General features: G+C 54.0%; 1 protein-coding gene across 1 annotated transcript; it reads right to left on the bottom strand.

Moving 5' to 3' along the window:
- HS3ST3A1 (heparan sulfate-glucosamine 3-sulfotransferase 3A1) lies at positions 1-27,073 on the bottom strand. The gene is made up of 2 exons (XM_035561921.1): positions 26,493-27,073; positions 1-619 (listed from the first exon to the last, which is right to left on the bottom strand). The coding sequence occupies exons 1-2, from the start codon at positions 27,071-27,073 to the stop codon at positions 1-3; spliced, it is 1,200 nt and encodes a 399-aa protein (XP_035417814.1).

Here is a 27,073-nt window from a genome sequence, read left to right as displayed (position 1 = left end):
TCAGTCCCAGCCGAAGTCCTGCCCCGTCATCTGGTAGAACTTCATGTTGAAAGGCCGGTAGAAGTCCCGCAGCCTCTGCACCACCTCCTGGTCGATGTCGGGGTGGGTCCTGCCTTTCGTTTTCCCCAGGCAGTGGGGTTTGCTGCTGCCCTCCGCCTTCTTCAGGCAGGGGAAGCCCTTGGTTTTGTTGAAGTAGAAGTGTTTGTCGGTGATGATCCTCTTGAGGCCCAGAAAGTCCTGGACCCTGCCCAGCTCCCCCGCGGGGTCGCTGATCAGCCTCTCCCCGCTGACAAAGAGGATCTGCCCGATGGGGAAGTAGAGGAGCCAGTTCTCCAGGTGCTTGGCGTAGATGCCGATCTGGATGGCGCTCCACGAGGTGTCGATCAGGCCCGTAGTCCTGTTTTTGAAGGTCAGGCTCTCAAAGGTGGGGATATCGGGCTTCTTGGAGAGCGTCTGGGTGTAGTCCGAGATGGCTCTGGTCACGGGGTCCCGCACCACCACGATGAGCTTCGTGCCCTTGGACATGGAGGAGATGCGGGCCGGGGCCTCCTTGGTGACGAAGTAGCTGGGGGTCTTCTCCATGGTGATCTGCCCCTCCAGGGTCCTGGGCATGAGGTCCCTGAGAGAGGGGGGCAGAGGGACACATTAGTGCCGAACGCATCTGGGTGCAGGCTCTGGGGGGTCCCAGGTGCAGGTTTTCAGGTTCTGGGGGGTCCCAGGTGCCATGGCCGGGATGTCCCCATGCCTCACACCCCCAGCCCAGCTGGCTTCCCTCCTAGCACACGTATTCAGGAGGCCCATAATACTCTAACTCAGCAAAGCATCTAAGCAAACAACTAATTAGACCTAATTCTGCCTATTTAAGACCTCTAAGGGGCTTCTTGAGATGAATCCCACCTCTCTTCTTGCCCTGACACTGGCATAACAGAGCAAAACTCCACAATCCTAACATCCTACCCCTTTAAATTCCTGCCTGCCCACGCTGGGGTTTCCTGCACATTGGCTTAAATTCCCCAGAATAACAGAGAATTTCTTGAGTAACAACTCTTCCTTCCTGCAGGGCATGAGGAATTTTTCAAGGGGAAGGGTGTAAGACTCCATCTTTTGGTATTTTCAAGGTGGCAGCAAGCTGATGTCATGTAAAAATGTGCAATACCAGCCCCCTGACCTCAGCAATTTCCTTCTTCCACCCAAAGAAACCCTACATGGCAGGCTGAGCTGGGCAGCTCTCAGGGTGGGCTCAGGCCAGGGGCCCCTTGAGAATTCAAAGCTCTTCTGAGCCAGGCATTGGGTGTGATTTGGTGAAGGACTGCAAGATTTGGCCACAGGATAACCCGTGTTCAACAAGGCAAGCCTGAAAGGTGTAGGAGCCACCTGAGCCGCCTCTCATCGGCTCCTCCTGGATGCGCCATCTCGTCTCTGTGCTGCTCCTTGCCTGCTGCATGGACACACCATGGCAGATCCCTCAGATTTGCCTCACCCTGTTATCATCCCAAAATGGGAGCCAATATCTGCAAAGTGCCAGTGGCTCCTCGGTTGCACAAACCCATCCCACCTCCCAGCACTTCTCCTGTCCGCAGCGCGTCCCCTCCCAGTCCCTCACAGGGGACTGGAGGTGGCACGGCCATGCCACCAGCAGTTCTGATGGCAGCTGTGGCCCCGTGTCCCCCGGAGCAGGTCCCCATGTCCCCCTCACCCTGACCCCTCTCTGTGACTGCGACGCCTGGGACCATCTCGGGCAGCAACGTCTGGTTTGCAAACCTGTGCAATATGCCAGCAAAATTAAACTCATCTATCAAAAAAGCAACAATGCAAAGGCAGCAATTGCTAAAAGCACCAATAACAACCAAACCCCAGGCTGAGTCGTTCTGTTACAAATGAGGCAGCGAGGACCGACCCTTCCTAGAGCAATTCTTTCTGTTCGAAGCCGTGTTACGGAGAGGCTGAGTAGAGACGTGGTCCTAGGGAAGCCAAACCTTTGCTGTTTGCTGCTGAGGGTTTCTGGGGGGAAAAAGACCCGAAGACATAAAGGCAGGCACTTTGGGCAATAGGGATGTGGATGGATTCAGAACCGGCACCGGGGAGACCTTTGCTAAGGAGACATAGTTCTGTGGTGGGATTTAACATCATCCAATATTGCAAAGACCAGAGTGTAAATGGTTCTGAGACAGCCTGGCCACATTTCTGGTGGATGAAATCAATTGGTGGCGCCGGAATGTGAGAGTCCCATGGTCACTGCAGCCTTGGGGTGGGTGTCCCCAGCCCTGGTCACGCTCAGCATGGTGGAGATGGCAGAAGGACCCCTGCAAATTACTGCCTTTTTTATACTGTCTGCCACCTGGGCGAAGGTACTGGGCTGGCCGGCTGTGGTCAGGCTTAGTGAGGCCATTCGTGGGCTTCTGGGCCCACCAAGCACCTGCACCAGCCCCCGGTTTGCAGCGAGGGGCAGCGTGCGTCCCCACGGCCCTGGGCGCAGGGGGGCAGCAGTGGCTCAGTGGGGAGAGCACAGGGAGAAGGTGTTTGGGGCAGCCAAGGGACTGTAGCAACCTGAGGCAAAAGGGAAAGCATCTGGATTTTGAGCTACATTTTAATGGGAATTAAGTTAATGAGAAGATTGTGTCTCTCCCTCCATTCCAGCTGTATCTGCTGTACCATGAGGAGCTACCAGAGCATTGCCCAGTGCTGAAATTCGCCTCCTCCCTGCTGCTGGGCACTAGGACAGTGCCACAACCGCCCTTCCTGAACAGGGCCACGTCCACCTTACCCTGGATTTGGTAAGGTTTGGCCTGGTGGCCCCTACAACAACACACCGTCTCCAAAATGGGACTAAAACTGGAATGGACATCCGTGGGGAGGGATCCCTGGGGTGCCCGGTCCCCAGCTCCATCCCCAGCCTCTTGCACGTGCTGTGCCGTGGAGCAAGGAGCCCTTGCAGCGGCAGCGGGAAGGCACCCGAGCTCTGTGTGTGTTTTGGTAAGTGTTGAAATCTCCGCTGCGTCTCCCCAAGGAGGAGGTTAACCCCTTCTGTGGGGAGGCCGCAGCACAAAGGCTTCCTTCAGCGCAGGAACGAGCCCGCACCTCCGCTGCCAGGTCGGCGGGCAGGGACATGCCAGGAGACACCGGGAATGTGCTGCCACAGCGTTCATGAGATTAATTAATTACAAAGGGCATCTTTCATGGACGTAAACAGTTGCCTGGAGGCCTCCCTGGACTAATGGCATCTGGGTTTTATTGCAAAAGAGCCACTTGAAAAGACAAGAACCACAAAAATGTTTTTGGCAAGAGCAGCCACCAGTGGGCCCTGCCAGAATAAATGGATTCTGTTATTTTAATTTTAGTAGAGCTCGGGGCTTTATTTAATTACTTAATAGGAGAGGAAGACTCTCCTCAAAGGGAGCATTTGGGATTTGCGTGCGTATTCACGGTTGGCCCTTTACAGGGCCGTGCTGTGCCCCAGCAGCGCTGCCCAAGGTGGCCGTGGCCGTGTCCCACCAAAGCAGGAGGCAGCGCTGGGGCTGCAGCCCCTTCCCCACCCCAAAGGTCTCCATGGGACAGGGATGTCCCCTTCCCTTTGGGGATTGGGGATTTTTCCCTTGCATCTGCTGCAGCACCCGGTTGGGGAGGGAGAGGCACAGGCACGATGTTGGTGATGCTGCACAGGGCTGAGCACCAGTGGTTACTGGTCCCAGCAGTGCACCAGGCACTGGGTTGGGTTTCCTGCTGGTGCAGTCCCTGTGCTGCGAGGCCTTCACATCAGCACCTTCATGCTGGGGTCACGTCAGGACATCCCAGTAACTGGTCCCCAGCCCTCAAGCACTCCTGGTGCGGGAACCAACCTTTGATGTCGTGTTTATTATGGTTTTATATATCTTTATTGACTGTATAATGGTCCAAAATCTTGGCTTCATACATGTCCCAGGGGTGTTTCCAAGTGGGGTGTTGGCTTGACCCCAGACACAGAGATCAGAGTCCTTGGAGCCAGCACCTGATCTCAAGTCACTGCAGGAGCCCAGTTCTGGGGAATAAAGCACTGCTTTACGTCAGGAAACCAAAGCACCGCATCAGGCTCCATCCTTACATGACCGAAACCGTGAAACCTCTGGTGAGTGCAGCTCAGGCTCTGCATTGCACAGCCTGCAGGTTGAAGCGGGCGGTGAGACACAGAGGATGTGCGGGCATCGCTCACCCCCTGCATCTGGGCAGGGGCACCTGGCTCCAGCCTCCAGGTGCATTTTCCACCTTGCACTGGCCTAAGCTACTGCTCCAATCAGTGGGTGCAGGCAAAGAAACTGGGGAGGGGAAAGAGAAGCCCCCCAGCAGTTTTTAGGGCTTCCGAGGAGCCCTGGGAGGTTTCTGTGCACACTCTTGATGCGTGGCCATCCCAAACCCATGCTGTGCGCTGCTGAGCCCTGCTTGGAGAGAGAAGGGGCAGAACGAGCACCCTGACCCCATTGCATCGTGCCACAGCCCTGGTCCCTTCCCCAGCCCATTGTAACACTTTGCCCTGCTTGGCACCATGTCCAGCTTCAAGCCTCCACAGGCTGGGTGTGCTCCTGATTGAACGGCCACAGTTTGGGTGGGTTTTGGAGTGCCCAAAAAGCCAAGGACCTGAAAAGCCAAGCACCCGAAAAGCCAGGCAGCGCCCGATCTGGGCACTGGCGCTCATCAGTCCCTGATGCAAATCTCTGCCTCTCACTTGTGCGCTGCCGGTTCCATGCCAAGTGTTAAGAGGCTGGTAAGGATGCTGTGGCAGGGCTACGAGAACAGATCAGGGAGGGAAGATCACCCTAAGGGGCCGATTTCACCTCTCACCTCCGCACAGAAATTCCGCCACAATTCCTGATGCCAGGATGGGGCCAGACACCGCGGTGACATGGATGTGTGTGGCTGTAGCACAGCCGACAGCCCCGGGGGAAGAACAGAGCCTGCTCTGGCCCAAAGCCATCGGACTAGGAGGGTGGGGAAACTGAGGCATGGTGAGCTCGATGCAGCCTCATGCCCCAGAGTGGTGCACACTCCTTCCTGTGCTACCGCAGCCACCAGCCGCTTGCTTCCTCCTCCTTCCCATCCCATTTCCCTTCCTCTTCCAAAGCACGTTAAGCATTTCTGCAGCAGAAATTTCTAAAAAAAAACCCAACCCTGTGATCGCACGCGATTGTCTTCCCCCACCCTCGGGCCCACGCTCCCAGGGGTGCCATTGCAGCCCCTACAGGAGATTGAAAAGAAAGATGCTCTGGCAGGAGTGACAACGTAACAGTAGTGTGCACGTATAAATAAATGAAAAAACAGCGCCTAAAGCAAGGAGGCTCCCTGGCCTTCCTGTTTGGTCTGACAGCTCTAGCAAAGCTCTGACGTGGCTTTGATGGGCAGTGAGGGCATGGCTGAGTTATGGGAGCCTCCTGCTTGGTCTTCCTTTAGATGTCAGGGGAAGTCAATACATGGAAAGACCCACTCCAGGAATCTGGTAATGCAAAAGAGATACCCAGAAAAAACTGTGGGAGTGAAGAAGCCGAAAAGAGTTTGGTAAATAATCAGAGGCATCCCTAAGAAAAGCTGAAAGGAGTTTGGTAAATAATCAGCAGCATCCCTAAGGAACAAGGGAAGCCAGGCATTGCTCTGTAGGACAAAACCCCAGCCCCAGCTGCCAGCAGTGTCAAAAGGGGACCTCCCAGGGCACAGATTTATTCTCCCCAATATTCCGGAGGGGATATCAACGCATAAAGCCAGTGCCTGGTAGTGCTGACCTGTACTTAGATGAAAAGGCCCCAAGGTTCCCACTTCCTCTGCACTTCTACGTCCCCCAAAACCAGACCTGGGGGCCGGGCACGGCACGGGCACCTTCCCCCTGCCCTGTGCATGGGGGGTGGCAGCAGGACGGGCAGGCAGGGAGCATGGTGTGTGGTGTTGCTCAGCTTCCTGCCCGGGTGAGATGCTCCCTCTGCGGCTCAGACCGCGTGGTGCTTGCTGACAGTCAGCGGTGGTGGCAGCTCCCGAGCTCATCCGTGCGGCGGTGCCGGCGTTTGTTTGAGCAAGCCTCGGTGTTTATGTATCTCGTTACATCTGCAGCCGGCAGCATCTGTTTCCACGCTGCATCTGTCAGGCGGCATCTGATCAGCGCCGCTGCCCTCCCCTCCTCTCCCTTCCCCTCGTGGATGAGGAACCCAAAATCCCTCCGGGCATGGCAGCCCCAAGGGGTGGCCGAATTCGGCTAAAACCAGCGCTGCTCTCACGTCTCCAGAAGCCACTCCAAGGCACTGGAGCACAACCGCTGCCGCTGGGGCACCTCCCGGACACTGGCTGTGGGCATCACCATGGCCAAGTCCTTCTCATGCTGCTCCTTTGCTTTTTCTCATTAATGCCTGGAGGACCAAATACTTAACAACTGTCCCAATTTTTCAAACAGAGACTAGCTGTGGCTGCAGGGTGTTTTCATCAGTTTACCTGTCACAGAATCACAGCTCCTGCCATAGCAAACTGCAGCAAAACAGTTTAGGAGAACAACACCAGCCTGACACAGCGTGAAACCAGCACCCTAATGTGGAACCTGGGGGGACGTGGGGAGCCCTGGGTCTCTGCCCCAGACCCCACCGGGCTGCTTCAGTGCCTGGATAAGGAAAATGCCACTTTGGAGCTGGAGGTGTCCAGGGAGGCTCTGAGCTAAAAGTGCTGTCTGTGGCAAGGAGCAGCACTGCTGCCTGTGCCCGAAGCACTGCACCAGGGGGTCGGCTTTATTTGTAAAGAAAAATACATATTAAATAACTTATATATACAAAATACATTATATGTATATATTATTTTAATTTATAATAATTTTAATAAATTTTAATTTATTTTATACAAAGCAGTTTCCTTAGTTTGCACCCCTGCTGCATGCTGAGCACCACAGGCAGCTCCGCAGGCCTGCCACCACTTCAGCATTTAAGAAAATCTCTCCAGAAAGCATCTCACTGCCCCCAAAGCAGGGACCTGGGCACTCAGCTGTCACTGCAGCGTCCGTGGGTGACAGCCCAGCGCCGAGCTGAGCGCCAGGAAAAGCCTGCTTCCCTTCAGGGGAGCTGGGAAACCCATCAGAGGCGCGGCGTAGAGCGAGCGGCTCGTTTGCAAGAACCCGTGGCTGATAACGCCGTGGGTGCACGTGCTCCTTCCTGACTCTGGGGCCGTGAACTCACTCAGGAAGAGCAGGAGCAGGAGCGATACTTGGCCAAGGACTGGAGCTGCAGTGGGCTCCAAGCGTGGGGTCGCTGCGCCCAGCTGCAGGCACACGCTAACGGGGGGCACGGGGGCTGCGGAGGGGCAGGGAGCAGCTGCACACAGAGGGCTCTGTGCTCAGCAGCACGGTGCCCCCCAGTGCTGTCACTGCCCCCCGGGGCACACACTGATCCTAATTACAGCACACAAGCCCTCTGCCTAATTGCACTGATTAATTAGTGATGGCCAGAACCCCTCTCAAGTGGTGCCGAGGGGCAATGCCAGCATCCTGGTGCCCAGCACCTGTCTGGGAGAAGGACCCATGCCAAGGGGCTCCCGAGACGTGGCCGTGCTGGGACACAACTGGGACACACCTGGGCACCTCCCGCAGCCCAGCGGTGCCGAAGTGCCACCGACAGGCAGGAACCCCCTGGTGCCATTGGCCCTGCAGGGCATCGGTCTCGGCTGGAACAAGGACCTCGTCCAAGCCGAGGCCACCCCAGGTGGCACAGCCATGCTCCGGGCTGCCCAGCTGGGCTTGCACCGGGGCTGTTTGTCATCTTCTGTCCCCTGGCACATTTCTGCACCCATTAACGAGGGCTGCGGGGGTCCTGCCCGGTAAATCCCATCTGCGATCCGCCCGCCCAGCAGATATGGATGACCGAGCTCCATGACCAAGCCCCCCAGCCCTCGGCCACAGACCCCTGCCCCACATTGCCAGCCTTTATGGGGATGGCAACACCAGCAGGCACCAGCTGAGGCAGCCTCTCCCCATTGGCTTCGCCACGTCCTGCCTTAGCCACCCTACAGCAGAGGAGCCCAGCGGTGGCCTCCCCATGGCCTCCCCCTGAGCCCCTTGCCCCTGCTCAGCACCCCTCCAGGCACTGCCTGCAGGCAGCGGGCGGGTTTGAGACACCCTGTGCTGGGGAGCCCAGACCCTGCCCGACCTCACCACACCAGCACCCAGCACCCAGCACCCCTGGCAGTGACCCAAATGCACTTCTCCACCTTCCCATAGCCTCCCCAGCCCCACATTCCTGGCATGAGCTTAACAGCAGCAGCAGCCAGGGAATGGAACTGCAGGCACGAGCTGCTCGCTGAACCCGCACAGCACCAGCATCCCCGCAGAGGAGCAAGGCAGGGACTCCCGTGCTGTCCTAAAGTTTCTAGTGCAGCTCCCAACCGAGACATGGTTCCTTACTTCCCGGATGGATTCGCTTGGCTAAATCCAGCCTTGTGGCAGCTGGTTCTGGTGGCTTTTTAGTGCTGGTTTTACTCTTAAGTGTGGTGCCTTGATGAAGGCTGACACCGGTTCTGCTCTCTGCTTCTATGATTGTGCAACCTGCTGATTGCCCCAGATGACACCGAAGGAGGATTTTTCCCACTGAGACAATGGCAACGGAGGCAGTGCGTGGCTGACAGTGAATCCCATGAACCCAGCCCTCACCTAAAGCAAGAGGCTTACTGCAAGGTGCGTGCCTCTTGCGCCGTGGGAAGGGAGCTCCACGCCTCCTCCCACCACACCTTGCGATGCAGAAGGGTCACAGCCTCTGTAGGGACCCACATGGACGTCAGCCTGTGCCTCGCCCTCCAATCTGATGGTAAAATGCCCCGTTTGGGGGCCTGCCTTGCCATTCTGAAGGCAGGCCACTTTTTTTGTTCATAGTAAAGCTGTGTCTATAGGAGCTGATCTTTAGGAGCCTCGTGTGTAAACAGAGCAGGAGATAGCACGTGCTCTGAAAAGCTTACTGAGTAAAAATACAGAGGGATGAGGAAAAAAAAGAATGGAAAAAAAGCCTAAGTGAGCCAATAGCAAAGTTGAGCCTTGTACAACAAAACCTCATGGCTGTTCTTCCCTAAGAGCACCCCTGACATGCTGCACACTGACACTCCCAAGCACCCTGTGCATCATGCAAAGCCCCCCAGCATCTCCCCAGGGGTCCAGAGCAGCACCTTTCCTCGTCAGTGCTGGTGAGCCCTCCTGGTGGGCTCAGCCTGGCCCCTGCAGCCCAAAGCAATAAGCAGCTCCTGTACAGATTGCCAGGACCATACGCCTCAAGTGCATCACCTAAAGGGGAAGGATAAGGAACTGTTTATTGTTGGGAATGTCTCCCTCTCTAGGTCTCATTTTTTGATAAATTAGCTTCAGCTTCATTACCCCATGATATATTTCCCTTGACATTTAATTATACTTACCCCAAACACATTAAGCCAATCAGTCTGAACAGCTTCTTATTAATATGCAAATTTCGCCTTCGAAAACCTGGGAATCTGAAAAATCTCTTTAGGCTTCAATTAGGGCTGATCAGGAAGTTGGGCACCCCAAGAAATGCCCTCCTGGTCTGAGGACAGAGGGGAGTGGTGTGGCCAGGGGGGCTGGACCCACCAACACAGTGCTGCCTGATTCATGGTTGGGAGAAGGGGACGCGGCTGTTTATGGCACCTTGGCAGGCCTGCCCTCATGAACACAGAGGTTGGATCCTACAAACCATGGTGGTGTTGGTGGCCCATCCCCATCCCAGCCCCAGCTGCCCCCAGCCCTGGGGACACAGTGATGCCGTGCTGGGCACCACCGAGCCCCCAGCTGCGGGGCAGCCTCACCTGCACACCGCAGAGGATGCAGCAAAATCTCAGCCCTGGTTTAGCAAAACAAACAGGAACCTGGCTCCCCGTAGTGATGTTTGAGCGGGATGTGATTTGCATTGGGCAAATAAACGGAACCATGCAATTAGCCATCTGCCCTGGAAGAGATTTGGGTTTTGCTTTCAAGCATCGCTTTCAGCCCCTCTGTTCTCATATCCCTGTGAACACCGCGGGATTTTCTACTCAGAAACCAATGGGGAATAAATTCATTGAGTCCTTCCTGTAAGTAATTGGAGGGAGACACAGGCACGGGCACTACAGCTGTGGTAGCTGCTGGCCTCCCAGACGGGTTTCCCAGGAATTACGCCCATAGGAAAGCGCTGCCTGAAACCGCTTCCAGCCCTTGCAGGGTTTTCAGCTCACCCCAAAAACCTTTACTTGGTCAAGCTGCAAGATTTCCTGGGAGCTGCTGATGACCCCAGCGTCTTTTCAGGAAGAAGCTACTGGTTGCATTGTATTTCAGAATAGCTGGCAGTTTTTAAAAAACACGATTCGCTGTAATTCCTTTTATTCACTACGGTTAGACACTAAAACTGGAACTACACTGCAGTCAGCAAACTACATAAATAGTCCAATTTTGTAAAACAGCTCTCACGAGCAATAAAGAAACCCAATTTGCTATTCGCTATCATAAAAATATCTCTTTTAGTATGTAAATCAAAATAAAGTGAGCAGATAACAAAAAAAAATAAACTCAACCCCACTGCTCTCTGCCCGAGAGCACAAGCAGCCGGCCCTGGGGAAGGGCTCGCCTGCCCTGTATAAATACATGCAAGAGCAAATCTGCTAAAAATCGCAGCCTCCACTTTGTTTGCTGAAGGTCCCAGTTTATCCTTCGGCAGAAGAGGGAGGGCTGGGGAGAGGTCGGCAAGAAACACAATCCTTTCCTGTATAAACAGTATCGCTCGGGCTGATTTTAAGTGCATCATATGGCATATATTTCATGTGTGTGTACAGAGGGAGAGAAGGAGAGATTTTTCAAGCCGGCTAGAGACGTAAAGCGATCTCATATCATCTAAAACCAACACCTCGCTCGGACTTCTGGCAGTTTCCCTTGTAGTCGTCCCTGCCACCACCGCCCCTTCCCCCCGGCCACCGGCGCACGCTGCAGCCTCCCCCATTATTTTTCACAAAGGCTTATAAATCACTGTGGAAACTCTTATTATCTTATTTTCCCTCTGCTTCCCTCTTGTCTGTTTTGAGAAAAATTAATGCATTTGTCTCCAGAAAAATGTGCAGTCTCTATAATTCAGTTTTAAAACAAGCACAACTAGCAAATGGATAGACCTCGGTTAGGAGACTCATTTTTCATGTGAGTAATTGAACCTTTCCCTTCGATTTTTCCTTTGGGTGTTAAAGACAACTGATGCCTTCCTGGAATTTTCTGAGGTCTAAAAAAGATGGAAAGACAGACAGGCAGACAGAAAGGAAAAGCAGAGGGGAGAGAGAGAGAGAAAGAAAGAAGGGAAAAGAAAGAAGAAAAGGAAGAAGATGAGGGAAAAGGAAAAATAAGGAAGGAAGAAGGGAACAAGAAAGAAGAAGGAGAACAGGAGAAAAGAAGGAAAGAAAGAAGGAAAGGAAAAGAGAGGTAAGTCTGAAGCACATCTCAAAGCAGTGGTGGCCTCTGCAGAGCGAACTTTGGGGATCTCAAACACCTCAAACCCAGGGCACCCCTGCTGCCGACGGCACAGCCAGCTTTGCCATAATCCATATCCATGCTGCGGGACTCCTGCACAGAGCAAGATGGTCCCGTGAGGAGCAGTAAGTAGGATGGTGGCTCTCAAACCACGCCACGCGCAGCCCCACACCGTGTCCTGGTCCCCGAGCAGCCCCGAGGCTGGCACCGAGGAAGTCGGGGATAATTCCAGCAAAGCCACAATCAAGCGAGCACTCAGGCCAGCAAAGTCTATTGTTCCTTTGTCTTTCGCTGCATTATCTCTGTCCCCTGGGAGCTACATTATTGCCTGCAATATATAATGCGATTTGCTTGTTTTCCATGTCTGCCTCATTTTTCTTCGACACAAACACACTTCAGACATGCACGCTCACAGCAGCGCATGCATTCTTCATGGGAACGAAATGGCCCAGAAAACATCGCCGTGCGTTACAGATAGCGTTTGAAAATAAGCCTGCAGGGTCGGTGCAGTGAGGCTGGTGGGATCGGGTGCTGCGGGTCTGCAGAGCATCCCTGGGAATCCCTTGGATAGGAGAGGAGCTGTGTCAAGGAACTGGTTTCAGGAGTGTGGCTGCGCTTGGGAAGCTGCAGGCAACGTGAAGGAGGATGAAATGATGTCTGCAAATTGGAGGGATGTGGAAAATCACTGAACAGGGGTGATTTGGGAAAAAAAAGAGGTGTTCTCCCTCCTCCTTCCCTTGGGAGGGGGAGTCCCTTCATGTTTCACAGACCAAAATCAGCACCCGGTGAGTGCCCGAACTCAAGCAGCTGCACTAGAGCGGCCGAAGCCTTAGATGCATTGATAATACCTGAAATGGGAAGAGGATGGGGGCTGAGGGCCCTTGGGGGCTCTTGGAGCAGGGACAAGGCTGTCCCCTGTGCTGCAGGGACTCCGCGGGGCACAGCAGCAAGGTTCTGGGCTGTTTGGCTCCCAGTGGCAGCAGTGTAACGGGGGATGAGGCGCGCTGTCATGGAGGTAAAAGCATCCCCCAAGATGCTAGGGTGGAGTCCTAGGCAACTCGATAGCGATGATTTGGTTTTGGACTGTACTGCGATGTGCTCGTTACTGCTGGAGACACTGCAGGTATATTTGTGTGTGAGCTTTATGAGAGAGCCAGACACCTGAAAGGACCCCTGCTTTTGAGAACAGAGGTTGTTTCTTAAATTATGCTGAGAAGTGACTTTATATATCACCACACACTTCCTCCTGCTGCAAGGCCAAAAAATCCTTTATCTGTATTATAAAATAGAGAGACTGACCTCAGGCTATGATCTAAAATATATGGAGTCACACAAGTTTACCCTTGCAGTCATTCTTCATCCTTCCCGTGCCAATTCTTTGTCCTTTTGCTAAATGAAACTTTAATGGCTAGGAAAGGGCTGCCTACTTTCATTCCTGGAGCAAAGCAGTCAAGTGCAAAGAGGACAAAAGTCTCCAGAAAATAGAAAGCTTAAAAAGATTCCTCGTAGCCTGATTTGCAAGTTCTGGGCAAGGCAGGGGCCAGTGCTGGAGAAACCGTGCAGAGCAATCTCACCCTGGCCTCCTTCAGCCCCACAGTCTATTAAGGGATTTTAGCCACAGCTCAAAAGGTCGTGCATTAAGAGCTCTTTTCTATGCTCAGCTATTCCACCTCCTCCCAGGGAATGCATCACTGTCTCACCCGGTATCAAATAAAGCCATCTGACATATTTCAGGAATGTTCAGCTGATTGCAGATCTACATTTCATGAGCGCATTGTGCAGCAAGTGGGGGAAGAGGCAGAGCTGGAGCCCACCCGAGGTGGGTCCAGGCGTTCGCCCCAGGCTCCCTCCACATCCCCCACAGGGGAAGAGAAGGGATGTGGAAGATACCACTTGGGCATCAGCCTGACACCAAGGTTTCTGAGAGGCAATGTAAATGTAATGTTAATGTAAAACAAATAACAGTAATAGTAATAATAGTAATCATAGTAATAATAGTAATAATAATGGGCATTGACGAACTATGAACGGATGAAAATAAAACCAACTAGTGACCTGGGTTTTATGCACCAACTTGACTCATTCCGATAGAGGTCATTAAAGTCTCCTCTTCCCTGCTCAGCACCGAACTGAACCGGGCTGGAGGTGTCAGGTCAGCTCCCACAGGCACCCGCAGCCCTCGTCCTGCAGGGACGCTCAGAGGCTGCTCAGAAGGAGCCACCTCCTTCCCAGCACCGTGCAGGGACCCTGCAGCCCTTCGTCTGCTCTGCAGCCACTTCAGAAAGTCCAGCCAGGACCCCTGGAGATGAAGGTTTTGAAGCATGATCAAAGAGATGCACGGAGATAGCAAGGAGGATTAATGCTTTTCACAAAAGCTTCTTAGTTATCCCAGTGCTTCTTTTTTCAAAGGGGGCTAGGGGAGTTAGGCACTTAAATCTCACTCGGATCCTTTATTTAGCCTGCAAATCCTGTGCTGGAGCAGTGCAGGAGTGCGACCCATGAAGCACTGCTTCCCAGGCATGTCTGCCCGAGTGAAAAGCTGAATTGATTTGGGCTGGCTTGGTGGCCTCCTGCAGCTGCTCCTCCTAAGTAGCAGTGAGAACGAGCTTTCTGGTGGACACAGCTGAGGGTCCGATGCATTTAAAGAAATAAATATGGGCCCAACGACACACTGAAACTGCATGGGCTGTGTTCGAGTGCTCCAGCTCTGATTCACTGTGGCTAATGCTGGACGCAGAGCTCAGGGACACAACCTGCGGCAGAGCCACTTCCAGCCGGGCAAGTGATGGCAGAGTCAGACTCATGGAAGCACGGAATCACTTAGGTGGGAAAAGACCTCTAAGATCATCAGGTCCAACCTCTAACCAAGCACTGCCAAGCCTACCACTGACACATGTCCCTAACCACTGCCTCTACACACCTTTTGAGTACCTCCAGGGTTGCTATTCTTCTCTGTTGGGTTTCTCTGCTCTCTCCAAAGAAGCTGCAGGAACCACTCATTTCATGGGTTTGGTTATATTTCACTGCTAATGTCTCCCTGTACATTTTTTCTCCATCACTAGCATTTTACAGCAAAAAAATGTAGAAAGAAGACCTGGGAATTTTGTTCCCCAGATGGTTCATGGTGCCTTGTTCATTACAGCACCACTGCTCATGTTGTCCTGGAGGGTTGCAGCAGGAAAGCAACCCGGAAAGCAGGCACAAACAACAAACAGAGAACGGTTCTCATGCAAATGTCCCTCGGGACAGTAACAGCACCGATAAAAAGAAAAGGGCAGATGAGAACTGCACACCATGGTCCGGCCACAGGGGATGCTTTCCAAGCCTTCCCACCGGGTCCCCTGGCTTTCATTTCACGTCCCCGTCACCGCGACGTGGACACGGAGCCCATCCGCTGCACCCCAGCACAATGTGAGCGGGGCTGGTATTGTCGGGAGGCAGGGCGCACATGTGATGTGCTATTGTCCCTAATTTGATTAATGAAGCGATCACGCTAACGGGGCACTCCACACACCCCCCGCACCTTGTTACGAACCCACGCCAGGAAATTCCCATCAGAGCATTAATTCCCCGGTACTTGCCTTTCCCAACCTTGTCAGGTAATTGTTTATGAAAAGATGAATGTATACAATAATACCGGGTGAAGGGAGCTGATGTATGTGGTGTTAATGAATGAAATAATCAGTTTGGTAATAACTGGCATGTGTATTTGTCAAAGGGGAGCCAGCAGGACATTAGCATTCTGCAGCCACCAAACCTTTATCTCCTGGGCTTGTGTTTGACAACCGCCCCCAGATAGTCCATGAATAAAATACAGAGTAGTACCCAGACATAATTAAACTGCCAATGTGGATGTACCTAAATGAACTTGATATCTTAATGACACCAGATAGCATGCGAGGAAGGAAGGAGGCGTGGAAGGGCTGTGTGTAATGACCGCAGCCAGCCTGGTTGGGGGCTGCCCAGAGCGCCCAGGAGCCCTGCTCCAAAAACCCTCCCGTGCCCCAGCATCTCTGCACCAAATCCTTACCGGAGCACCCGCTCCTCCAGAGACCTCCGGCATGCTATTGTGCAGCACAGATGGGATTTTAGGAGCACTTAACATGATTAAATTACCAGACATATCCCTCTTTATTTTTTTCTTTTTAAAAACTTTCAGTACAGAAACTGCATTGCAAGGAAAAGCCACTCACTGGGGACGAGCTGCTCAGAGGACGGGGACCACATCCTGGTCCCAGCTCAGCGGCACGTGCAGAGCCACAACTCATCCTCGTCTCCATCAGCTGCCGCCGACAAGCCAGATGCTTCTGCTCCCAGTAGACATGGGGTGCAATCCTGCACCTGGAGGCTGCTGAGCACCCTCCTGTGGGCACCGCAGCTGTCCCGAATGAGCTGCCCTGCAGCTTTGTGCAGCTTGTGGGTGTTTGCTCCGAGAAGGCAGGGTTCAGCCCTCTCCTTCGGGGAGGCACTGCGCTCAGTTCACACGCTCAGGAGGTAATTGCCACTTATTGCTTTAATGGTTCCCATTTTAGCAGCAAATGAGCGATGTACAGTAAGTATCAGTCTTATTAAAGAAATCATAATGGGAAATTAGAGCACACACTATGGGGAAGGAACACTCCTCTGGTTACGCGGGATGCGGCCGTGCTGACATTTGACAGCAGCACAGTCCCTGCCCGCTGCTGCCCTAACTCCAATTTATCTGCACACGATACGTTCAGTGCGTAGGAGAGCCACTGGCTGCACGCAGCTCAGCCTGGGCTGCAGGGACTAAACTGATGGGGCCACTCAGAAACTGCCCTGAACACATCCTGTCTCCCTCTAAGAGGAGATAAGGAAGCACCACTTAATGAAAAAGTATGGCAAGTTTTGGGGAAAACATTTTTAAAATGGCCAAACAGTCTGGACCACGACAGCGAAAGCCAATGTGGAGAGCAACCTGCTGGAGTTAGCACGATGTAGGAGGATATATTGAGGTGTTAAAAAAGGTAACTCCTACTTGGGCCAGAAAAAGGGAAAAAGTGGCACCAGTGTGTCCCAGGGCTGCCAGGGGGACAGGAGGGACCTGCTCACCATGACACAGCTCGAGAAATGACACTTGCCCTTGGGAGGACGTCAGAGAGGCAGCAAAAGAGCTCCAGGTCCCTGCCAGGTAAACCCTTCATCTTGCTGCACCCTGCCCAGTTTCCCCTGCTGAATGCTCGGCCCTGGCTGCCAATTATTTAACCATTGCTTTCTTTCACGGGAAAGGCGTCCCCGTGGTGCACCCTCATTAGCCAGTAATGGTGATTTCATTAGATTAAATAACTCCGATGATCCCCGGAGACCAACTGCACTTTAAACATAGAGCCGTGGAGTTAGAATTACTGTTATTTAACATTGATTAGATTACGAGGCAAATCCAATTTTTCCCCTAAACATATGATGGCTACGATTTGCTGAGCAGGAGACGTTCAGGACGGCATTCCTGGAAATCCACGGCAGGGGGGCTGTGCCCAAGTCAGCAGTGCAGGACTCAGGCTGGAAGGACTCGCTCCGAAAACAGGAGCTGCAGTGTGCGGATGATGGGATCAGCTACAGTGAGATGCAGACAGACAGACTGACAGACAGACTGCGGTGAGTCTGCAAAACTCACCAGTCTGATAAACCTGGCTTTGTACTAGGGATGTGTATAGGAAAGGGAAGGCTCCATCTGGTTCCTGGCAGGGCAGGGTGGCTGTGAGGGTGACCAGGAGCAGAGTGGGACCCATCAGGGCACTCATCCAGGTCTGGCCATGGGGAATTTGGTAGAAGCTCCCAGGGCTGGAGGGGAAGAGAAGGAGCCATGTCCCCAGCAGCTTCAGCCAGCAAGACGATCAGTGCCTTCAGGGAGAACCAGCATCCCAGGCACAGACGCCAAGGGGAATCCAGATGGAGGGGAGAAAGGAACCTGAGGTGAAGCATGACATGGTGGCCCCTCTCACCTCTCCCCTGCATCCCTATAGAAACACCCTCTGCAGAGGAAACCCAACCCCGACGTGAGGCCGGGGGTCCCCAGGCAGCTCTGCCTGAGGCCGCCAGGGCTTTGGAGCTCAGCTGGGAGCCCCGCATGTCCCCTGCTGCCCCCATCCCTCTGACGGGCTCCAGGGCCCCATTGCTCAGGTCCCCCATGAGGACAGGGTGGCTGTCACCTCCTCAACACCTCCATCCCTCGCAGCTGGCTGTCATTGGGGGAGAGTCCAAGCCAAATCCCTACAAGATGAATAGTAGGGTTTAAATTACACCTGGAGCAAGGGGGAGCAAGTGAAGCTCCTACTAGCTGTGGAGCAAAGAAGCTGAGCAGCCTGTTGTCCTGTACCTCCTCAAGATGTCCGGACTCCTCTACCCAACTGTCCCTGATGTCCCGGAGAGCCCCTAGGAGCAGCCAGGGCTCAGCAGGTCACACAGGCTCCTTCAGCCAGGTGTGGGCTTTTGCAGTGCTGCTGGGTTTGGCCAACACAGCCAAGGGGAGGCCAATGGCTGCTGCGTGGCTCCATCTTGAGTCACCAGGCTGCACGGATGGGGGTCTGCAACAGGGACACGTCCGGGCATCAGCTGCAGGCAGCAGGTTGCTATCGCTTGGCCGAGCACCCCACGTGTAATTAGGAAGCGATGAGCAGATGAATCCTATGAAAAGCAGAGGCACAGCCCCTGAAATCCACACCCAAAGGCTTTGCTTGCTGGGTGCTCACATGGGGCTGCTGCCCACATCCCACCAGGAGGGATGGGGCCCACACCCCTGGTGCTGGAGCTGGTCAGACTCATTTAACAGCTGTGCTCTGCATCTGAGTCAGGCTGGGAAGTCCTTTCCCCTTCTTGGCCCTTTTGGGGGCTCCCAGGCATGCACATCCCACTAAATCCCTTCTCTCTGAGTCCCTTCCTGTGGACTCCCTGCGGGAGGCAGAGCCCAGAGAAAGCAGGCGAGGTGGCATCATGGCACATTGCAATTGCAGTGCTGAAACTGAGCAGCTTTAGCAAAGATCTTGGTATTCTGTGAGCTAGCCCCTTCCACAGGCAGGGAAATCGAGGCTTGGGACAGACCTGGCCTTTGCTCACCATCACTCAGCCAGGTTGAGGGAGCTCCCCAAAGCCTGTCAAGATGCGAAGCAGGGACCTTCTCTCGCTAATCCTGTGCAGCAGGGGTCAGGACACAGGGCTTCCCTGCAGTGGAAAATCCAGGCACCTCCTTGCTTGTTTTACCTTGAGCAGAAACATGGGGATTTCTCCCCAGAAAAGGCCTTCCCAAACTTCTCAGGTCAGACAGTGCGAAGGCATTTCACTAATGTTGAAAGATGCTCATCTATGGTGCTAAATGTTACAATACAATAACATGAAAGTGAAAATGAAATGTTAATGACAAAATGCAACATTTTAGAGCTCAAAGATGCGCGTGTGAATGCACACACACATATAGACCATCAGATAAACACGGAAGTCAAAACAATTGGTTTTGATATTTTCCCATAAAAGGCTCCCCCAGCAAGCATAGGATCCAGGAGGGTGCCCTTTTCCAGCTGGAAATGTCAGAACAAATCACCCTGACTTTTTGAAATTTTCAGCAGAGAAATGTCCTGCCAGAGGAAAAAATAATAATAAAAACTGAGCAGCTTCAGACAGTGCAGGCGCCTTGGAAACTAAAGGTCTCTCCCCAGGGGAAGGCTGCGGACACGACTGCTCCCAGCCACCGGTCAGGGCAGGGGACACTGCTCCAGGAGGTGGCTCAGTGGGACCTAGCTGAAGCTGCTCCCTAGAGGGGATGACACCCATGTGAGGTTTTACACCCAGTGTCTCCTCCATCTCCCATGAGAAAGCAGGCAGCAGCCCCGAGTCCAGGGGAGTTCCAGTGGGGAGCTTTATCTCCGCAAGAGATGGCGTTGCAGCAGAAAGAGCAGGTCATGAATCTCCTCCAGGAAGCGAGAAGGATGGGCTTGCCATGCACGAAGGGCAGTGGTGATTACTTCTGCTGAGAGATTTCCTCCTGCAGAATCATGTTTGATGAAAGAAACACTGAGAATTATTCACTTCCTCGAGCATCTCTGTCTCTGTTCTCTCTGCGGACGCTGTCCTGCTAACGCACCCCTTGGGGAATCACACGGGCTCAGCTGGGTGCAGCTTGGGGTGAGAGTGTTTTACTCCAAACCACAAAAACCTGAGCTTCCTGGGCAGGGGACTGTGCAGGGACAGCAGCCAGGACACCGGGGTGGCCCTGGTCCTACAGACCCTGCACGAGCAGCCCCACTGACCCAACAGGGCTTTGTAAGAGGGTAAGAACCACATCCTCCAGCCCTAGGAACGTAACTTTAACTGCAACCTAATCTGCTTCCCTTCCCTAATACCTGTGCGTAATGAGAATTTGCAGAGATTTATGGCCACAGCAACGGCCCCTGTTCCCCCTCGCCAGCCTCTTCTGTTTCACTGCGCAGGCAGTTTGGGTTACCTCAATGCTCTCCAGGGGAAAAGCGTAATTAGCAGCTCAGGAGTCTTAATGCAGATGTCAGGGAGGGAGCACGGGGGGGTTATTCTCAGGTTTGTTGATCACTTGTTCGTTGCTCTGAACTCTTTGGAAAGGACCCAGCTCCCTTCCCCCTCCCCAGACCCAACTGCTCTTAATAGAGACTTCAAAAGGTCGGGGTGAAATCCTAGCTGGGCTGCGGTCAGCGGGCACATTGGTGGGGACGGCGCAGTGGTCCCGCACCCCAGACCTGACCTAATTACTGCCAGGAGCCCCCAAAGGCAGCAGAGCCAATGGCAGGAGGCAGGGCTGCCTGCTGGGCTGGGATTTGCAGGATCTGACCTCAAAGGAGGACTCGCAATTTATAAGCAGGGTGAATTCGCTGCTTCTCAGAACAGCATTGCAGTTTTTGCCATAAATGGGCTCTGGCCCCAGCCAGCTGGAGCCTCGCACTGCTTTTCACGAGGCACGGCTCTATGAATTTAACTGACAAAATCTTGGACAGTCGAGGCCATATTTTCAAGATTGCTCAGCACCAGTGGGCAGGGCCGGGGGAGACCCAGCTGCAAGGAGACCCAAGCACTCCAGGGCTTGGACAGAGCTGTGGGGTGCACGAGGACAGTGCCGTCCCCCTCCAGCCTCCTGCAACCAGACACCGGGGCGTGAAGATGTGCTGAGGAAGAGGACAGGGCCTACAGACTTCTGAACTTCCTCATGTAGACCATAGGATCTGCAGAGGAAAGAGTCCAGTAAAACATTAATGACTTATTTTGATGCTTGCTGATGGGAATGGGGTTGACTTCTCCCTGTACGCCAACAGGGGAACTCACCCCATCAACAGGAATGGACACAGACCCTGGAAATGAACTTCTTCCCGACCAGAAAACAAAAGTAATACATATGGATGCAAAACACCTAAAAGCACCTCCAAAAATAACAACACTTTTGGGTTTATTTAAGTAATAAGAGGGGAAAGAGCCCAGCCCCAACTCTTTGCACTTTGATGTCACTGGGATGCCATGTCCAGACGGTGCCATCAGGCATGTACACTAGATGGCACTCCGCCTTGCTGCGAGGGGTCGGTGAGCAGAGGCTGTCCTAAGGCTCCTAAACCATGAGATTAGTGGGGACATAGCCACTTAAAGCCGCTTGTGACAGGGAAAGGTCCCTCTGTAGCTGCCTCCCTGGTGCTCTCATCACCTCAGAGCCATGGTACCACCTAGGTTGGAAAAGGCCTTCGAGGTCATCAAGCCCAACCATCAGCCTGACCTATGGCATCCCAGCACTACACGTCTTGTAAATACCTCCAGCAATGGGGACCCCACCGCCTCCCTGGGCAGCCCCTTCCAGTGCTTGCCCACTCTGTCCATGAAGAAATTCTCCCTGACATCCGATGTAACCCACCCCTGGTACAACTTGAGGCCGTGCCCTTGCATCCCGTCACTTGCCTCCTGAGGCCTGTGAGGCCTGCCCTCAGCCTCCTCCTCTCCAGACCGAACCGCCCCAGTTCCCCCAGTGGCTCCCCCCCAGCTCCTCTCTGCCAGCCCCTTCATGGCTGCGCCACTCTCCTCTGCCCAGGCCTGAGCAGCTCAGTGCCCTTCTGGCGCTGAGGGGCCCAAATCAGAACGTGGTGCTGGAAGTGCAGGCTCACCGGTGCTGTGCACGAGGGCACAAGCCCTTCCCTGCTCTGCTGGCCCTGAGGCCAGCCGGGGTGGCGCTGGCCTTCTTGGCCACCTGGGCATGTTGCTGGCCTGTGGGCTGCGGACCAGCACCCCCAGGACACCTTTCCAGCCATGTCCCTGAGCCCGTGTTGCTGCACGGGGTGGTTGTGACCCAAGAGCGTGCTCTCAGGGCCAGATTCACTGGCAGCTCCCAGCTCCTCTCGGTCCAGCCAGGGGCTGTCACACTCTGTGCTGTGTTTGGCCAGCTAAATGTGGCTGTGTTCAGGCTTCAGGACCTCTGCCAGCAGGGCTGGTGGGCTTCATCTGCTTGGGGTGGTGTTTTACCAACAGAATAGCACAAGAAGCTCAGAGCCCAAATGCCACCTTATCTCTGGAAAGAGGTATCACAGACACACAACCCTGCAGCACAAGCCAATGACATCCCTTCCATTTTACAGATGGGCAAACTGAGGCACACCAAGACATCAGCCAAGCCATAGAGTGCAACCTTCAAACTATTTCAAACCTTTACCAAAATGTCCTGGAGTATCTGAGTCCAGATCCCCTCCCAGAGGCAGCAGTGAAGCACGTGAGCATCAGAACCAGTTACAGTCCTTTTATAACAACTCTTTGGCCAGGAGACCAACGCTGTCTTTGCGCCTGTCTCAGCCTATCTCCACCTGTTGTTTACACTGAATTATCTCTGCTTTGGGGCCAAGACCATCTTTTGTTCCTTTTTTATACAGCACCTGGCACAATGAACTCAGTACAAGATATCTGATTACACAGTTAATAAATAAACAAGGACCTTGATCATCTTTAGCATGTGGTTGTCCAAGGCTTCAATTTTCGGAGAAACTGCTGCAGGCTGCGCCCAACACTATTAGAAATTCAGATGTGTTTGGGAGACGCGATGTTCTCAGGACAAGGAGCAGAAGTTGCTCAACCAGAACTGCTTACAAGCAGGCGTGCACCTACCAGGGAGCAGAAAACCAAAACAACTCAAACTCAGTGTTGAATGGCACGAGCCACGTCCTGGGCAGGGCACATTCTGAATGCCCCACCAAAGACCTGGTGCTCCTTGCAGAGGCTGCAAGGCTGGGTGATAAGATCACTCCAAGGTGACTATTGCTACAGCAGCTCCCTCCCACAGATATTTGCATCAAGGTCCTTTCTCCTAATGGCTGCTCTGCCGTTCATGAACTGTACTTGCTCCCCAAAGTCTCCTCTGCCACCATCCATGCCCTCCTGTCCCCCACGTCCATGCACCCCTGCTCACTTCCAGGAATACAAAGCACTCCCTGATGGTGCTGCTGAATTACGGGGACCACAAAGCCCCCTGGACCTCCAGGCCATCCACCACTGCAGGAGTGGTCCAACTCCTCTGTCCCCTGGGCTCCAATTTCACTGTGACTTGAGGCTGGGAAAGTGCACCAGAAGGTGGGATGCAGCTGCAAACAGCTGCTCCCCCTGCTCTCAAACAAACCTCCTTGTTCTCCATCCCAGACCTCTTCTGAGACATTCTCTGTTCCCTTTGACTCAGAAGCATCGCTGGTTGCCTAGACTAAAAAAAATGAAGGAAAAAAAAAAGCCTTGGAGAAAAATCCCAAGAGGACATTAATTAGGAGACAGAGAACTCCCCAGCTCTGGGAGCACCAGGGAGGAGCAATGCTTAAACTCCCAACCTGACGGGGTAACTTTGAAGCACCTTTCATCTCCCCCTGGATCAGGTGTAATCTAATGACATTAGCTTGGCTTTGCTCTGGTGGAATTGGCACTGGTGCTGCAGAGGCAGGGAGATTAAAACATATGAAATAAATGTTCCTGGGGTGACTGACAGTCTAATGACATTCCAACAGGCAGCTCAATCAGCACGAGACTAACAAAGGATCAGAGGGAACCAGCCAGACTTGCAATATCACCCACAAACACAGATTTTGTTTTTATTCCAGCCTTTTTTTTTTTTTTTCCCACTTGACTGGATTAGACCCCATTCTGGAGTTGTCCCCAGGCTGTATACAGCCGTACATGGGGTGGGGGATGGCAGCTGAACACTGTTAAAACACATGCTCACCTGCTATTGAACTCTGGGAGCTCAATAGCCTTGTTCAGGGCTGAAGCAGCGATTTTAGTGCTGGGAAGTCAATGAGAGCATTGTGGGCTGCCCCCTCCCTCCTTTTGTCCCCGTACAAATAGGAGACTCACAACCCCGAAACAGAGAAAGCTGCTTTTGGCGCACAGCTTCCCTTGATATTCAACCCACACACGAGCACAGAGGTGTCACACTTACCAAATTAAATCACTCAGATTGTTTTTTTTTGAATCAGCATCTCTGTAGGACAGCTGCCTTCCTGCCCAGACACAATGCCAGCGAAAAGGCGAGTGATTATTCCACTTGATTAACGGACAGCACTGTCCATTGCTTTTGTGCACTGGGGCACCCCGGGACTCCCCCCGAGCCAAGCTCCCACCTCCATCCACCTCCAGACACCGCCATCTAAGTGGTGCTTCGGCAACACCGTGCTGCTGCTGCAGCCCTGGCTCATCGCCCCGGTCATCCCGCACCACGCACGGCATCCCACAGCTGGCACTGGGGATGCTCTTTTGTTTCCAGGAGGAACCGCGGTCCCCTTCATGCCCAAGATCCCATAGCCATGGCCTCGATGTCTGCAGGTGGCATCCCTGTGACAGCCCAGCCCCGTGCTCCTCAGGGACCTGCGACCAAGCCTGGGGTCCCCGTCCCGACTGCTCAGTGTCAACCAGAGCGACCAGCCAACTAGCAACCTGTGTCACTGCAAACAGCCAGGAGCATTTTGTTCCCTTCGACAGGGTGCTTGCCGGCCGTGCCGGCTTCCTGCAGGCGCTGAAAGCAAACCCAAGTGTTTATACCTTGTAATGATGCTGTTTAGTCTGACTGCTGGGAAACAGAAAGGCACGTGAAACCTAAGACTCTGATGCCAAAGATAAGAAATCAGGACCCCTGGCAAACATCTGGTGATTTCCCCGGCACTGAACCCTCATCAAAGATTACAAAAAACCCATGGAGAGAGAGAGAGGTAGTTTTTTTTTTTTTTTGGAGTATTTACAACAGGCTGGTCACTGGTTACAGGCGGGCTGACACCGCAGCTCTGCCATCACGACGGGACTGTGTGCGTTAGCAAAGATTACTCATACAAGCAAAGCTGGCAAGATTAGGTCTCAAAGGAATAATCCCATACAAAGAATTCACTGTACCTCAGCCTCCACAGGGCTAATAAAAAAATGGTGAAATTCAGTACATCAAATACCAGCACAAACAAACTGCAGCAATTAATGGGAGCACTCATGTACCAAATGCTAAAACATAATGATTACACAAACAGCCTGCAGGGCAGCACCTCCAATGAGTAAGAGCTGCAAGATCAAGACCAAACCTCTGGAAAATTAAATCCCCTGTGCTGAGGACCGCACTATGCGTTAAATGCCCGTGGCTCCTCCTCTGTCTAGATCTGCTCTCCTCGCCCAGGCACCGATTCCTGACCCGATCGGGGCTATCCCACCCCTGCCTGCTCCCTGGGGCTTCGAGAGCATCCTCAATAAATGAGCTTCTCTGCATATCCACCATAAATTTCAGTAGATGCCACCCCAATGCCATGCGTTTATTTTTCAAAGTCAAGGCTTGATTAAAGTTCTTGAGGTTTTCAGATTCCTTTAAAACATTTCCTCTCTGATACAGGGTCAGCATGTGGAAATTGGATAAGTGCGCACTAAAAATATAATTCTGTAGACAGCTCCAGCCCACACAAAAGGAAATCTTTCCTCTCAGAGAACCCACACTCTGCTGCCTGCAGAAACCCGGCGCGTTCCTGACACCGGCGGATACACAAGGAGGCTCATCGCTTCCACGTGTTAAGACTTTACATAAACACTCGGACTGTCAGTACTATCCTACTCCACATTTCAGTACTGTCACCACAAGCTGAGCCAAAATCAGCCTCTCTTCTCTGCTAATAGTGGGGCTTAACTTGAAAGCAAAACGAGCTCCAGGGGTACCCCAAATCCTCCCCTTTTTGCTTGTGCATTCACGAAAGCCACAAACATACACTCACTATGCACAAGAGCAGCTTCTCCCGTGCCCTAAGCAATCCTTTCTGCAGGGATCTACCAGCATATGCTCCTCTTAACTTTAAAACACGCGAGGAAAACATCTGAACACCAATAATGACAATGCTGCCCCTTGGCCTTGCCGTTTGCTTTCTTTTAAAAGGGACACCTTTCTTTGGTTTAACCAAACACTGATTAATTGAAAGAAGAAGAACCCCAGCTACTTTTTTTTTTTTTTTTTTTTTTTAAGGCAGGTGAACACAGGGACTGTGCTCCTGGCACTGGCAGCTTTGGTTACCCATAACAGGGCTGCCGCAACATTTGCCTGGGAAATATGGGAAAGGTGCTTTTAGGGGCTGTGTCCGCAGGCTGCGGGTGGCAAGAGGCGGCAATAGGATGCTGTGCAAGGGGCGGCTCGGCTGGGACTCAGGCGACCAGCGGGTTTCACAAATCCACAGACCCGAGGTTTGGGGCTTTTGTCCCAGCCCCCAGCATCCCCCTCACATCCCCGGGGCGAGGGGAGCATCCCCAGGCAGGAGCAACACTGGGGGCTGGGGATCGGGGGGAGAGGGGGGACTGGGGGTTTGGGGACCGGGGTGGCGGCGAGCAGGGAGCAGGATCTGGGTGGGGGGGAGAAGCGGGCTCCGGGGGGATGCGGGGCTGGGGGAAGCGGGGAAAGGCTTGGGGTCGGGGCTGGGGGAAGGGGCCGGGAGGCTCGGCGGCCAGCGGGGGGCAGTGCTGGCTCGGGCATGGCCCGGCCCGGCCCCGCGGCACGGCTGCCAGCCCCGTCCCGTGCCGTGCCGTGCCGTACCTGTACCAGGCGAGGCCCCGCTCGTAGTTGCGGTCGAAGAAATGGGGCTCGGCGCCGACGGCGCGCACGTCGGGGTGCACCCGCAGGAACTCCAGCAGCGCCCGCGTCCCCCCCTTCTTCACGCCGATGATGACGGCCTGCGGCAGCCGCTTGCTGCCTTCCCCCAGCAGCGATGTCAGGGTGCCGGGGGTCCCCGCAGCGCTGCCCCCGCCGCCGCCGGAGCGCCCCGGGCGGCTCCTCCCGGCTCCGGGCATCATCTCCGGGCCAGCCCCCGCCGCCTCCTGCCGCCGCCGCCGCTGCTGCTGCTTGAGCCGCTGCAGCAGCCGCTTCCTCCTCGCCGCAGCCGCCTGCCAGGGGGGCAGCTCGGCAGAGCCCCCCAGGTACCCCCCGCCGCCCCCTTCCTCCTCCTCCGAGGCGGCGCCGGCTGCGATGATGGGTCCGGGCAGGGTCTGGCAGCGGTCGGCCAGGCAGTAGAAGACGTAGAGGGACATGAGGAGGGAGCAGAGCATCACCAGGAACTTCTTGAAGATGCTGCGGGGCAGCGGCTCGGCGGCGGGGGCTGTCGCCGAGCTCCCGGCCAT

Source organism: Cygnus atratus, chromosome 18 (assembly GCF_013377495.2).
Source record: "Cygnus atratus isolate AKBS03 ecotype Queensland, Australia chromosome 18, CAtr_DNAZoo_HiC_assembly, whole genome shotgun sequence".
NCBI lineage: Eukaryota > Metazoa > Chordata > Aves > Anseriformes > Anatidae > Cygnus > Cygnus atratus.
This window is presented reverse-complemented; position numbering and strand designations above follow the sequence as displayed.

Bases quoted from the DNA above. Each gene is read 5' to 3' on its own strand.
- HS3ST3A1 (XM_035561921.1), bottom strand. From the start codon at position 27,073: ATGGCCGGGAGCTCGGCGACAGCCCCCGCCGCCGAGCCGCTGCCCCGC. The intron at 620-26,492 runs GTACGGCACGGC...CCCCTCTCTCAG, and splicing joins CGGGGCCTCGCCTGGTACAG to GGACCTCATGCCCAGGACCC.